Here is a 13,319-nt window from a genome sequence, read left to right as displayed (position 1 = left end):
TATAAAAGTGTTAGTGTAAAAGTGATTGTAATTTGCTTAGTTCTACAATTTTCTCCTTACCAAATGCCCATCGTACTTATTTTTGACAAGGTGGATAGTCATTGGGATGGGAATGGCTTTGGATAATATACTAGCCAAAGTCTGGGCACATCATTTTGGTCAAAGTTGTCTTCAGGACATTGTTACAATTCCACAACTGCAAATACCACAGTGAAATCAGGGCTCTGAAAAGGGACCCCTGAATTTGAACGCCTGGAGTAGGAGGTCAGTCTCTAGGGACTATGAAGCCTCTTGGGCAAGGCTCAAGCAACTTAAAGTTTTTTCCATGCCCTAAAGACGAGCCCTATCAATGCTGTTGTGTTCAGAGTGCTGCTCTGTGATCTGTTTCTTTTCCTACTAGAGAAAAGTTAATGGTATTTTTAGAAACTGATGCAAAGCATGTGCATGTGTATTTGTTAAATCTTACCACACAGAGTTCCAAACGACAAAGCTGTATGTTTGCCTGTTTGTTCCAATTACACAGTTACAGGACATTTCATGTAAGAGCATGTAGAACCAGCACAAAACCAAACAAAGTCTGTAACTCCCGAGTTTGCCTCAAGGCCCTGATGTAGATTTAGTATCTGGTCTCCGTTCAGCACCCGAAACTGCTAGTATATAGGAGGCTTTGGTGATTAAATTCTGCCCAATTACTATTGCATACCAAAGAGAACAAGTAAAGAGTGAGGGCACTGGCTTAATCACAGTGACACCAAAATCCAGAGCGCAAGGGTTAAAAAAAATTGAGCTGCTTCTTCTCACACATAAGTATACTATTGAAGCCAAGTAGAAGCTTAATCTTAACAGATTCTTTATCAAAGGCAAGTTTGATAAGAAAAGTTGTCTGAAAGAAAACACCTCAAAATGCAACCTGAAGTGCAGAAAAATTCAGAAAGGAAACCAGGATTTTGTGCAAGACTCAAAATATAGTATAATTCCCAGCTGAGTATCGTGAAAGCTGAAACAGCAAATCAGCAGCAGGAAAGTGATTCTTAATATTTGGTTTTAACTACCAAGGCAATACCACCTAAAGGGAAAGATTTTAATTCTGGATGATAGCTTATATCAGTCCTCCTTCAATGCAAAAGCAAAGCCTTAATTCCTTTCTGAATGAAAGTACAAACAAAAAATCCTTCAATATGGAAGATGCATTGTAACAGCTCAAAAATGATATGCTGAAGAAACACTTTATTTCATAGTTATTAACATTTTCAAAGCATTTTGGTTGTTATGCTGAATCTAACAGCTTTGCATTATCTCACAAAAATATCCTCTGAAAGAAAAATAGCAGCAATAAAGGTTTAATGTTTTGATATTTTAATAATATTTAAATGATTAATGTAATGGATTTGCTAGTGGTATAATGCACATTGTTCTTTCAGTATGTGCAGCAGTTATACAGTAATAACACAACTACATGGCTTAAGCTTTAAAAAATTAACTACCTCCATTTCTGAGCACATAATTTGACACATCTTTCAGTATATTTTCAGAGAATGACACTTTTTAAAATTCAGGTTTGGGGTTAAGTCAAAGGCCCCTCAGAAAAGGGCTGAAGCAGCCACAAGACACTAATCAGTTTTGAAAATTCTTCCATAGCAACACATGGTGTTTAAGGATTTTTTTTGGTAGCCATTTAGTACTCGGGGCGGGGGGAGAAAGCAATATTAGCTTGTATGTTGCAGGCATTTGCTGGATAATCTTTTCAAGCCGTAACAACTGCTTCTCAGAATGGGAAAAGCAGTTTGCCTGCTTCAGTGCTCACAATTTATTATAGCTATCATAAAAATGTAGCTGCTTGTTATGGTAATTGTGACACAGCTATTAATGCAATAGAACCTTTCCAAAAGTTATTGTTCCACTCTGAAGTGTTCTCAGTGGATCCCTTGAAACAAAGATGTGCCATCTGAGCTGACTAGGCTTCAATAAAACATGAAAATGCAGTTATACCTTCCCAACAAGCACTGCAATAAAAAATATAACCTTTATCTCTGCTAAGTCAGTTAACTAAAGGAAACTTTCATACCTGTGACTTTCCTATAATTTTTTACTGAATGTTTTAGACACCCCTGCAGGAAAAATTGAGTAGGCTTTACTTGTTTTATGGCATCTCTAAAACTCTTGCAGTTTAACGTCAGGGGAGTTAGAAAAAAAACCAAAACACAACATATACTGCCTGTTTAATTAGACCAAAAAATTTTGTTTAATCTGCCAAAAATGTATTGTTCACACTTTTTTCCTTAGTGGAGGAAACTCGTACTTTTAAGGACCACAACACGGATCCTCTTTCAAGGAGTTTTCCTTTAAAGGGTGGAGGAAGAATATTCTTGTCCATTCGAGATACCACTGATGGTAACGGTGGAAAGAATTTATTTTTTTTTTTAATCCTTAAAGCACATCCAGAACCTCCCCCCATGCCTTCCTTTATCCCCAAGTTGTGAGGCATTAGGATTCAACTGGTCTTCTGCCACACCCACCACGACCAGTACAGGAACCCCTGGGGTTACAAAAGTGACCCTGTGTAGCAGAGCATGAATGGTTGCTCCCACAGGCTTCCTCTGTCTTTCAGGAGACTCCAAGGCCAGTTCCAGCCCTCAGTCTGCTTCTCTGATGTTACATCTCTACTCAGTCTTCAATTCTCTGAGTAGGGAGAGGCATGCAAAACCATGCTTAGGATTTTACAAGATGGGCTCTTCTCAATTCTCTGATGGGTTTTTTTTGGCCTTTATGTGACATCGGGGCACTCATGTTTTTTTCACCAATGGCCAAACTATGCAATTCAAGTAATTTCAAACACTAATAACAATAACTACTAATAGTGTCTTGCATCTACTAACGTCAAAGTTCATTATAATCCATACCAAAAGCCATAGCCTTTTCTTATAAATGAGGTAAGCTGAGGTTCAGCCAGGTTTAGAGCTACATATCTAGCTGGAGGAAATTGAAAGACTTCTTTCAACTCTAATAGAATTCCAGTGATTTTCATCAGCTAAAGACAGGAGTTTTGATTCAGATAACACACGATGAGTCATTGCCTCAGTTACACAATGCACCATCCAGGAATTTTTTATTAGATGGAGCCCACCTTGTTTGGACATGTTAAAATGGCAAGAATGACAACGTTCTTGCAATATTTCAGAATGATCCTCCTTAACTTTATCCCCCTAAAGTATTTCAACCACTCTCTAAACCTATTGCCTGGACAACACTGACCTAGCTCAGAAGCATACTCTGGCAGTATGTTTTTAATTTATAACAACAAGAGTCACAGGGGAATAATGATATTTAAACCAGATTACATTTTAGATTTGTGGAAAAGGAACTACCAAGTGAAGTCTTAAAATGTTGTATATGTCCTTTCCTTTTTTGTAGATGTGACAGCATGTGGAACAGGAAGAAACTTGTGTACAACTTTGGAAATCACATCTAAAGATGGCTGTCAAAAGAGAGGCTGTTAAATCTACATTTTGACACATAAATAAATTACGTGATTCAGAAACACTAAAACTCCAGCAACTCCGAAGGAAGAGGTAATTCCTCTTTCAGATGAGAAGCAAATTCAGATCCTGATCATTTATGATTGTTAGTGACCCTGAGCACAGTAACGTTATTTACTTGTGTGTTCTAAGTAAATTCCACTACTATTAATCTTTCTGTGTACTTTCTGCTTGCCTGAGTTCCCCTGGCAGTTTGGAACGAAAATATTCATCAGTTATGGCCCGATTTTGAAAATCCGATGTATGTATCCAAAAGTACTCTCACTGATTTGATTTTAAGCTACTCACATGTCAAATCTTTACAAGGACATGCTTGAAGCATCAGAATCATAAACTTTCGTATAGTGTTACCATATGTTTCTAATTAGAAGCAGCTTCATATATAACAAGGGACTAAAAAGGGCCATAGTCTTGTGACATCTATTAATTACAAAGGTATTCCCCAGACTATCTCAAATAATTATATGTCTTCTATTACACTGAAATAACGGAGAGTGTGCTTTACAAGCAGTTATCTGGATTTCTTGGGCTGTGTCTTGCTTGAAGTGCTTATTATATGTGTATCGCTATTTTCAGAAAGAGGTAGTCCTTATAATGAAGAACAGTGTTTAAGTCAGTGGAGAGTTTTCTTATTAAGGAGGGGAAAACTTTTTAACAAACGTGCAACAGTCTTTTTCTCACATTCAAGCTACATTTTGTTGAACACAAAGTATATCGTGACTCAGCTGTCATGAAGTTTCCTAGCTTTGTTTTAAGACGCTTACTTCAACTATAACGTCTTTGACTACTTGTGGAAAGCTCACTTCTCTAAGCACTTCTGATCTGTGGCATTTTAAATAATTAAATTGTCTTGGTTTTAATTAGATTCCCTTGAGTTGTTTTTTTTTTAATTACTTCACAACTTGAGGAAAGCCTCAATCTGAACATTCATCTGAAATCTCTGATGTGTTTAATAATACAAGGCAAAAAATATCTGTTGGGGAAAATCTCATCAAATTATATTTGCAGGCATTCTTATATCTTTCAGTAAGGTTAATATCAAGCAGCTTACCTTGTCATCCAATTTCCGTGCACTGAATGAAAGTTCAACATAGTCGTCATTGCCAGACAATTCCTCAGCAATCACCTAAATGGAAAGCTACATTTGAGTTTTGCATGGTGTAATGAAAGGGGAGAAAGATGCCATTTTCCAGTGTGAAGACTGCAGACCCCGTTAGGAAGCTGAAGTGTGGTACAAGTTAATGTGTTTCTCTTCGCAATCAGGAAGGGCTAAGAGCATGCAGTGAATCCCTTGCTCAGCTGATGGGTGGCACCTTGTTAAGCCTACAAACCTGAATCACTTTGTATCACACAACTATGCCTTGTCAATCACCTGTCAATGGACACACATCAACATCCATCAGGGACCCCTTTCCTCTGACCAAGTGATTTTCCTCAGATAGCATAACAGAGAATTACACAGTCTCAAAGTGTCCAAGGGGACAAAAAAAACTATACAAGAGCTGTATTATTTGAGTGTAAAGCTTAATTATTTCTGTGCTGCTTCAGCATCATTTGGCAAGCTAAATGGGAAAAGGAGTGAAATCACCTGACATTAGTTGCCGTGAAAGGTATGTTTACAGTAGGAGAGTTCTCCTGGTATGGCTTTTCTGCAATAGCTGCATTAGAAAACCATTTACTATAGACTGAGTCAGAGGAAAGTAACACTAAAATAATGCAGCGTGATTCTTTCAGATGGCCTAACCTATGATGATAATGATGCTAGTCACTGTGCCATGCAATGTTGTTAAAAAACCCAACCAAAATATCCTTCCTGACCAGACCATTAAAATGCATCAGTGGACAGAAAGTATTAACCAAACCTGTGATACTTCACTGAAAGATGTTCTTTGAAACAAACCACATTATATTTTATTTGACACTTATAAAATATTTTTGTATTGTAAATATTCTCCCCAGAGATAAAATCGCCCAAAAAAATGTATTTCCTGGGTGTTTCATGTCCACGGCCACACACTTGGTGGCCACATCAGCTCCCGAGCCAGCCTCAGACCATCTCCACCACACAGACTCCAGGTCCTTGGGGAGCTGCACCCCAACTATTCTTCAAACTGGATGAAGGCTGCTAAGGTTAGAGCTGCAGTCAGAGAACTGTGGTGTGGGATGCTTTTACTGCCCACATATGCAGCTCCCAGGAATCAGCCTGGCTATCTACAGCCTCAATAAACTTCAGTACCACTGGGATTTTTTCGGACCTTCTTTCTTTCTTTGACAGAAACTAACTTAGACTCTGCATTGGACATAACTGGCAGGGATTTGGTAGCAGGGGCTGCAGAGGTGACCTGTGTGGGGAGGCTGTGAACTGCCCAGGTGGCTCAGCAACTGATAGCAGCCACCAACGGCACCCCAAAACATCAACCCATCAGAGGTGCATACGGCGCAAATGTGTGAACATATTTGAGAAAGGGTGGCAGCTCCTGGAGGCAGAAGGCACAAAGGGAGGAGCAGTAGGAGGCCTGTGAGACCACTCTAAGTTAGATCAAGGAGGAGGCATGGAGGACGGGATGTTGTTGAGGACACAGCTGGAGATGGACTCCTGGAAGGAGGTGCTCCATGCCACAGTAGGTACCTCTGAGGGCTTGTACTCTCAGGTAAGCCTATGCTGGAGCAGAGACACCCCCAAAGGGATTGTAGCCAGTGTATGAGCCCATAGCAGAGCTGAGAAAATGAGTAAGAAACAAAGAGCAGCAAAAAAGAAATCACAATGGTCTGATCCTGACCTGTGCCACCTGTCACCTCACCAAAGGGACTGAGCGTAACATGTAGTGAAAGCAAGGGGAGTGGAGACAATGAAGGGGGCAGGAGAGGTGTCTGAAATGAAGCTGAGCCCAGGGAAGGGGGAAGAAAAGGTATTTTCCCTAAGAGTTTGTCGTATTTGTTTCTCGATACCCGAATCAGTAATTAAAAGTTTACATTAATTGGCAATGAATTAAATTAAGTAAAATTCCCAGAGTCAAGACTGTTCTGGCTGTGACACCTCACAGCAGTAAACTATTGTATTTCCTCATGCAAAATATTCACATGCAGCCACGTGGGGCCACAGATGCTTAACTGTGCATTAAAGTACCATCCCACATGTGTGCGATGCTTCACATGTTCCAGACAAATGTGAGCTTGCTGGGAATTTGGCTCACAGAGTCTGACACAACATTTGTCTTACACATAGTCTGATGATTTAAAAGATCATAAGCTGTATATGACCCCCGCTGCTCCAGGATTTGCACATCAAGTTTCACAAATATTTTTAACTGAAACTAATAAACCCTTTCCTATACAGGTTGACAGACTTGTAACTGGAGAAGTTGAACAAGGTTCTGTTTTTATCGCACAGTCATATAATAAAATTGTATTGATGAGACATTACACAGCCAAAGGGCTAATAGAATTCCAACAAAATAAAAAGCTCATAATTCACTACACTGAACAAGTAAGGAAACTAGTATTTGTAACTTGAATACTTGAAAGATACCTGGTATGTACCCCAGGTCCAGAAATAATGATAAATAATCCATTCTGACTTATTCTGTTGAGACAGCAAACTTTTCACAGAATCATTTTTGTCTGAGTTCAGTTTTGTCCTATTCAAGTAAAGTCAACTTGCTCCTTAGTACTACTGGCCGGAAGCCAAAGCAAGTAACTTTATGTTCACGTTTCACGGTCATCAGCCAGCGTTAGGCCAGCAGGGACTATTAACTCATTTTCTCTCATCTTCTGTATATCACAGAGCATTAATTTTTGCCAGAACACTCTATTAACAAGCCTAATGATTTTAGCTGAATTAGAGTATTTGTGTTTTCACAAGAGTAAAATCCTTTGTGTGCTTCACAGAACAGGACGGGGGTCCAGAACACCATGGGCACGGACAAGATGAAGCATGCCCAGATAATCCCAGCAGGCAAACCACACGAAGTTATTTAGGGAGCAAAACTCTCTCCTGGTTCTATTCAGGCAGATGAGCAGGGAATTCCTTTCCAACCCAGACCAAAAATGGGTTTATCTTATCTTATGCATTTAAGCAAATCTCTTCTCAGCCAAGCACCAAGGAAGACACCTAAGAAAGAAAATTCCCTGGGCTCTCAGAAAGCATTATTTCTCACAGTCTGCTGTCTCTTCTGTGTCTGAAGGCAGAAGAAAAATCCAAATAATCAAGCCAAAAGAAACCCATCTGGCTAATTGCACATCAAGGAAAAAATCCTTCTCAACCCCATGAGGCAACAGAGCAGAGATCCCCAAAGCAGAATATTTTATTATAGTCTTTGTCTTAATGCAGAGCTGCAAATGTCACAAGCATGCTAGGTTCACTGCAGACAAGCCTGATCTCCCAAACAAGCCAGCAAAGAGAAAGATGAAAGAGAGGTAATACATTGATTTGCAGATTTCAAGATACACATGGGGCTATAACTATCCAGTCTGTAATTGCATTACAACATGGCTAAAACACCTAATCTCATCAAACTTCTGCATCTGGTGTTGCTGGGTGCATGCGTGTGTGTTTTCTGAGTTGGTTTTATTATTTTTTTTAGAAACTGGAAAAAGCCCAAGGGCCGAGAAACATCAGACTCCTTCGCGTGTCGGGTCAGCATGAATTCCTGAAGGTTCTAGACCTTCAACTAAAAGTAGCAAGCAGCCCAACTTTCTTGCTGTCATCAAAGTACCTTAAAAGTCATAGTAGTAAATATTGTGGCTTTTGTAAAATAATACATTATTTGTTGCCATTTCCTTACAATAAGCATTTGTCAGAAACAGTAAAAGTAAAGTGTTAAATAAACAATTTAAATACATTTCTCAATCAAGGGTTGTTCTGGTGACTTAGCAGGATGCTTTTAGGGAGAATTAGTCACAGTAGATATTTTTAAATAACAGGAAAATAAGGGCGTATTTAAGACAGACTTACTGTTATAGATGACTTTCCTGCTGTGTTCCCGTGTTTGAGTAAGGACTTTGAGAGTTTCCTCTGAGAAACAATCTGCACAAAACCAAAAACAATGGTAAAAAAAAAAGTAGATTCTGTAGTAAATACATGGCTTATTGTGATTTCATTTTTATGTTGCCTTTTTTTTGGGTATCAAGGTAGTGTCTTGATCCACGATCAGAGTTAGCACAGTAAGACCACGACTGAGAAGAAAGTTTCCCCAGGAAGCCTGCAGACAGGATGCAATGGCAGGACAAAGCATGCAGATGCAGTGAAGCAGAATGGGAAGAACACAATTGACTGAGTTGAACAGAATAGTGGAAACCACACTCAGATTTTCCTCAACTATTGCTATGATGGAAACAGCAGGACAGAAGTAAGATTTAAATGGATTTAAAAGACAATAAGAGGGGAGCCGTACACAGCAAATCTATCAGAGATGCCTCCAAACCCCATTTATTTTTATAGGAAACTGAAGTCCATTTCAAAAAGAAGGCATTTATTTTATTTCAAAATATCAGCAACTCTAAACTCAGGACAGAAGCAAGCGATCTGCCCTGGTTCCATAGCTTTAGTTTCAAAATTGTCTCCTTTGCTTACCAGGTACCAGACCTCCCCTAGGACTCAACATCGCAAATGAACTTGTCCATTGACCAGTTTATAAATGTACTTCAAATAAATGTTATCAGAGTGACACTGACAAAAGATGTTATTTCCCATATCAATAATCATTAAATTTCCCTAACCATCTTGAAACATTTAAAACTACACCAGTAAAAATATTAGAAAAGAAAAAAACCTTATGATAATACATGATTAGTAAGCTACAGTGATGTCCCAATATATTAGGTCCCTCTTCTCTATAAAGTTAATGCTGTATTAATTTATTTATTTTTTAATTGTAAAACTTCAAAATGTAGACAGATGTAGAGGTAACTCCAAATACATCTTAGGAATCAAGTTTAATATTATTTTTAATGTTGTACTGCAGCAGGATTGTGCCGTGCAGATACTGAGCGAAAGATCAATTCTGCCCTGGGAAAAACCCTAACCCCTGGAATGCGGCTTTTATACTAGAAACAGTCCTTTTCTACATCCAGCATTACTTGAACAACTTCATCCGGATGGCTAATCTATAACACTTCAAATAAAATGATCTACAAATAGACATCTTTGGCAAAATATGCAGAAGTATTGGTTGTAAAAGAGGGGCAATCATCAAGGGAAAAGAATGGCTTCAGGCCCTTTATTAGAGTCCGGGGCATCTTACACGTTTCAGCAATAAACCACGTCAGTAAGTAATGGCCAGAGCTGGAGAAGTGTGAGTAATGCAAAGTCACGGCCAGGCAAAAAAGGTGCTGTGAGAGAGGAGTGAACAGCATGTAAATTTTAGCCTAACATCATCATGGGGAAACATGTTTGTCCTGCCCATCAGTTTTGGGGGCAGAATTCAATCAGAATTGAATAGAAAAGCAAAAGCGGGACCTCAGATTATCCTCAGCTACCGTCATGACTGAGTCAGCAGGACAAAAGCAAGTTTAAAATGGGCTTTAAAAGCGAGATAGGAGAGCCATCACATGGTTGGACCACAGGCTTGCCATGGGGCTGGACCGGACATCCAGAATCACTTTGTCCAGCTTCTTGGTCCTAATGCAGGACCAGTTACACCTGGGTCAGCTATACCTGACAGATGTGTGTCTGATCAGTTCTTAAAGATATCCAAAGGTAGAGGGAAACACCCTCCTCTGGCAATTTACTATGGTATTCATTATCCTTACTGTAAATATATTTTCTTAACAGCTAACCCAATTCTCTGCAGCGTAAGCCCATTATTTCTGTCTAATGCACCATGAATAAGTAAAACAATCTTTTTCCCTTCCTCTTTCAGGCAATCTTTATAGCTGAAGACTGATCATAGAACGGTTCAAGTTGGAAGTGACCTGAAAGATCATTTAGTTCCAACCCCCCTGCCATGGCAGGGACACCTCCCACTAGACCAGGCTGCTCAAAGCCCCATCCAGCCTGGCCTTGAACACTTCCAGGGATGGGGCATCCACAACTTCCCTGGGCAACCTGTTCCAGTGCATCACCACCCTCACAGGAAAGAATTTCCTCCTGACATCTAATCTAAATCTCCCCTCTTTCAGTTTGAAACCGTTACCCTCATCTTATCGTTCCACTCCCTGATAAAGAGTCCCTCCCCATCCTTCCTGTAGGCCCCCTTTAGGTACTGGTAGCTCCAGCTTTGCTGGTTTGGGAAGCGTCCCAGCTTTCAAGAGGCATAGGGCAGACAGAAACCTGAAGCTTGGGAGCTTCCATGCAGGTGGCAGATAGAAAGCTCACGGTTCCAGAGAAGATAATTTACTCTGACATTCCCATTAGTAGATCGCATTAATAAGACTTGCTCTCTAAGCTATTAGCATCATTGTGACACAGTAAGCACTCTGCATATGTAAATACGTGTATTTGGGTGCAACCGTTTACCAGTTGTTAAATAAGTGGCCAGTAAAATGAATCTTCCATCTGGCAACAATGTGCCAACATCATTGCCTTAAACTGTAATTAGCGATTTAGGATCCGCAGACTAGCATTACAATAACTGTCAAGGAATCTACTTTCCTTAGCAGTAAATTGCCCTTTTGTTCATGCACTGTACAAACCAGCTCTCATTGGTTAAGAGAACCACTTCTAAAGAAGCTGCCATCAATTATATATCACATTTATTGTTTGTGTAAATTTTCGTCCGAACATTATCATAAAAAGCATTTGCTGACCTGACTGCCAGATAGAAAGTCTTAAACAACTAGAAAGCATTTGTCTAAGTCCAGAGTTACAGAGATAGCCGAACTGGCAAAATGGCTTACAAGAAGGTAATTAACTACAGGTCTGTCATTTCTCAGGAGTCTTTGGTTTGACTCCTACTTCAAAACCTTGCGATTTAAAACAGTTTTGTCCAAAACTGATATGAAGTGTAGAAAGCAAATGTCTTTCTTCTTTCTGAAACGCAGACAGGAGAATCCAGTTCAGCCCTAGTAAACCTCATTACATTTCCAGAACATGTGTTTTGATGAACATTTTATTAGGAGCATGACATACTGGTGAACAAATGGATGTCGAAAGCTCCGAGATTTAAGAGGTGAGGCTAAGAGAGACTTAAGAAGTAAAGTTTACTTGTGGCTACAACCACGTATAAACTACTACCTAGTACTGGTCTGAGACAACCCCATGTCCAATAATACATAACATACTGAATACGTTTGCAAGAGGTGGGAATAGGAACATAATGTAAAAGCCACTGCTCTGTTTCAGAGAGGGAGGATACGCACACGAAGTGATTCCTATTTATCAAATAGGCAATCATCTCAACATAACATCATCTTGACTAGATTTCTGCTTGGCAATGCTAAGGGATATCAGCTCTGTGGTAAGACAAGGGTGGGAAATTTCCTTGACGATGATCTTGATTTCCCTTATTACACACAAGCCCAAACAGGTTAAGGAGAGATCTGAACAGATGCTCTATATTGCTGTAATTAAATCTGGATGCCCATGTTGCCCTTTGATCCTATTTCCAATTTAAAATATATAAAAGGTACTTTGCTTTTTTTTATTTTAAGAGTATGAACAGATGCAGCACTTTGGATAAAAACACGGAGGCACTGACACCAGCTGTGTAGAGTGCATTGCTCAGCAGTCACTCAGAGACAAGGACTCTGATGAAGGTTTGCTCTCTCCTATGTCTGAGTCGTGACTAATGAGCACTGTGTAAGTTGAGCTGTGAAATATAATGACCTACTTTACCTGGCTTGTTTAAGAACCTTTTAAAACCTACTTCTCTATGTCATCCTTCCTTAACCAAATATTGGGATAACTTTCAATATTATACAGAAGTCCCAATGCTAATGAGAAAATGTCAATACGGCTTTTTAACATAGTGATTTAGCATTGGCAGGAACAGATAAATCCTATATATCATACTGAGAGTCCTGTTTAAATTGACAGCTGGGGCTGGTCCAAGCTCTTTCATTGACACAGTTTTGCAAGGTGCCACCCTGAGCTGGAGGCCCGATGGTCACATTCCACATTTCCTCTGGGATCAGAAAGCTGTGTGCTTTTTCTTTATTTACTTGCTTCAATTAAATTGACTTGTATAATATCTAGCTCTGGATATAACACCAATATTCCTTTGTTAAAGGCTTCTTGAAACATCCATGGACAATGGTCACAGCTCCTGTTCCATTTATGTGACACTGCTTTTGTGAATTCTTGTGACACGTGGAACAACTGGTCTCTGATTTTGACAGAACCAAGGACTGGGCAAATACTCTGCTTAGTGACATGTGAGAGTGTATGCAACTTAGCTTTGTGGTTACAAAACTAGAAGAATAGGATCATTTAAAATTACTCCTTCGATGTCTCAAATTCTTTATTCAGACTGGCCTCTTCTGCCCACTGGACTTTCTTTCAGGAACCGCAAATTTACTTATTTAGACAGCCAGGTAATGCACAAATTTCCCTCCACAGCACACAACTTGAAGTCTTTGTATCTCTTCCTTGCCAGCTGCAGTAGTCAGACAAATAGCTTTAGCTGAACGACCATTTCCCAGCATCTCTGTGTTAATTCTTCTCTCAGATATGTTATTGCTGTTATACGGACTTGCACAGTTGCTTAACTTTCTTCTAGCAGACCCAACTCTTTTCAGGACCACAAGGAGCACCTAGTCACATTTTCCCAGGATTTTCCCCTTGATACAAATGCCTTTTACACAGACTGAATTTTCACCACCAAATGCATTCATTTGCCCCGTGCA

At 39.6% G+C, this 13,319-nt stretch overlaps 1 protein-coding gene across 1 annotated transcript in view; it reads right to left on the bottom strand.

Annotated features, from left to right (window-relative positions):
- CPNE4 (copine 4) overlaps positions 1–13,319 on the bottom strand; it is a 190,627-nt gene that overhangs the window by 93,162 nt on the left and 84,146 nt on the right. Inside the window, exons 3-4 of the mRNA XM_054191382.1 lie at positions 8,491–8,562; positions 4,588–4,662 (exon numbers count right to left, since the gene is read on the bottom strand). Of these exons, the coding sequence (XP_054047357.1) occupies positions 4,588–4,662; positions 8,491–8,562 (147 nt within the window). The remainder of the gene's footprint in view (positions 1–4,587; positions 4,663–8,490; positions 8,563–13,319) is intronic.

This window comes from Rissa tridactyla, chromosome 2, assembly GCF_028500815.1.
Source record: "Rissa tridactyla isolate bRisTri1 chromosome 2, bRisTri1.patW.cur.20221130, whole genome shotgun sequence".
In the NCBI taxonomy this organism is placed as follows: Eukaryota; Metazoa; Chordata; class Aves; order Charadriiformes; family Laridae; genus Rissa; species Rissa tridactyla.
Note: the sequence above shows the minus strand (reverse complement) of the source record. Positions and strands in the feature narration are given on the sequence as shown.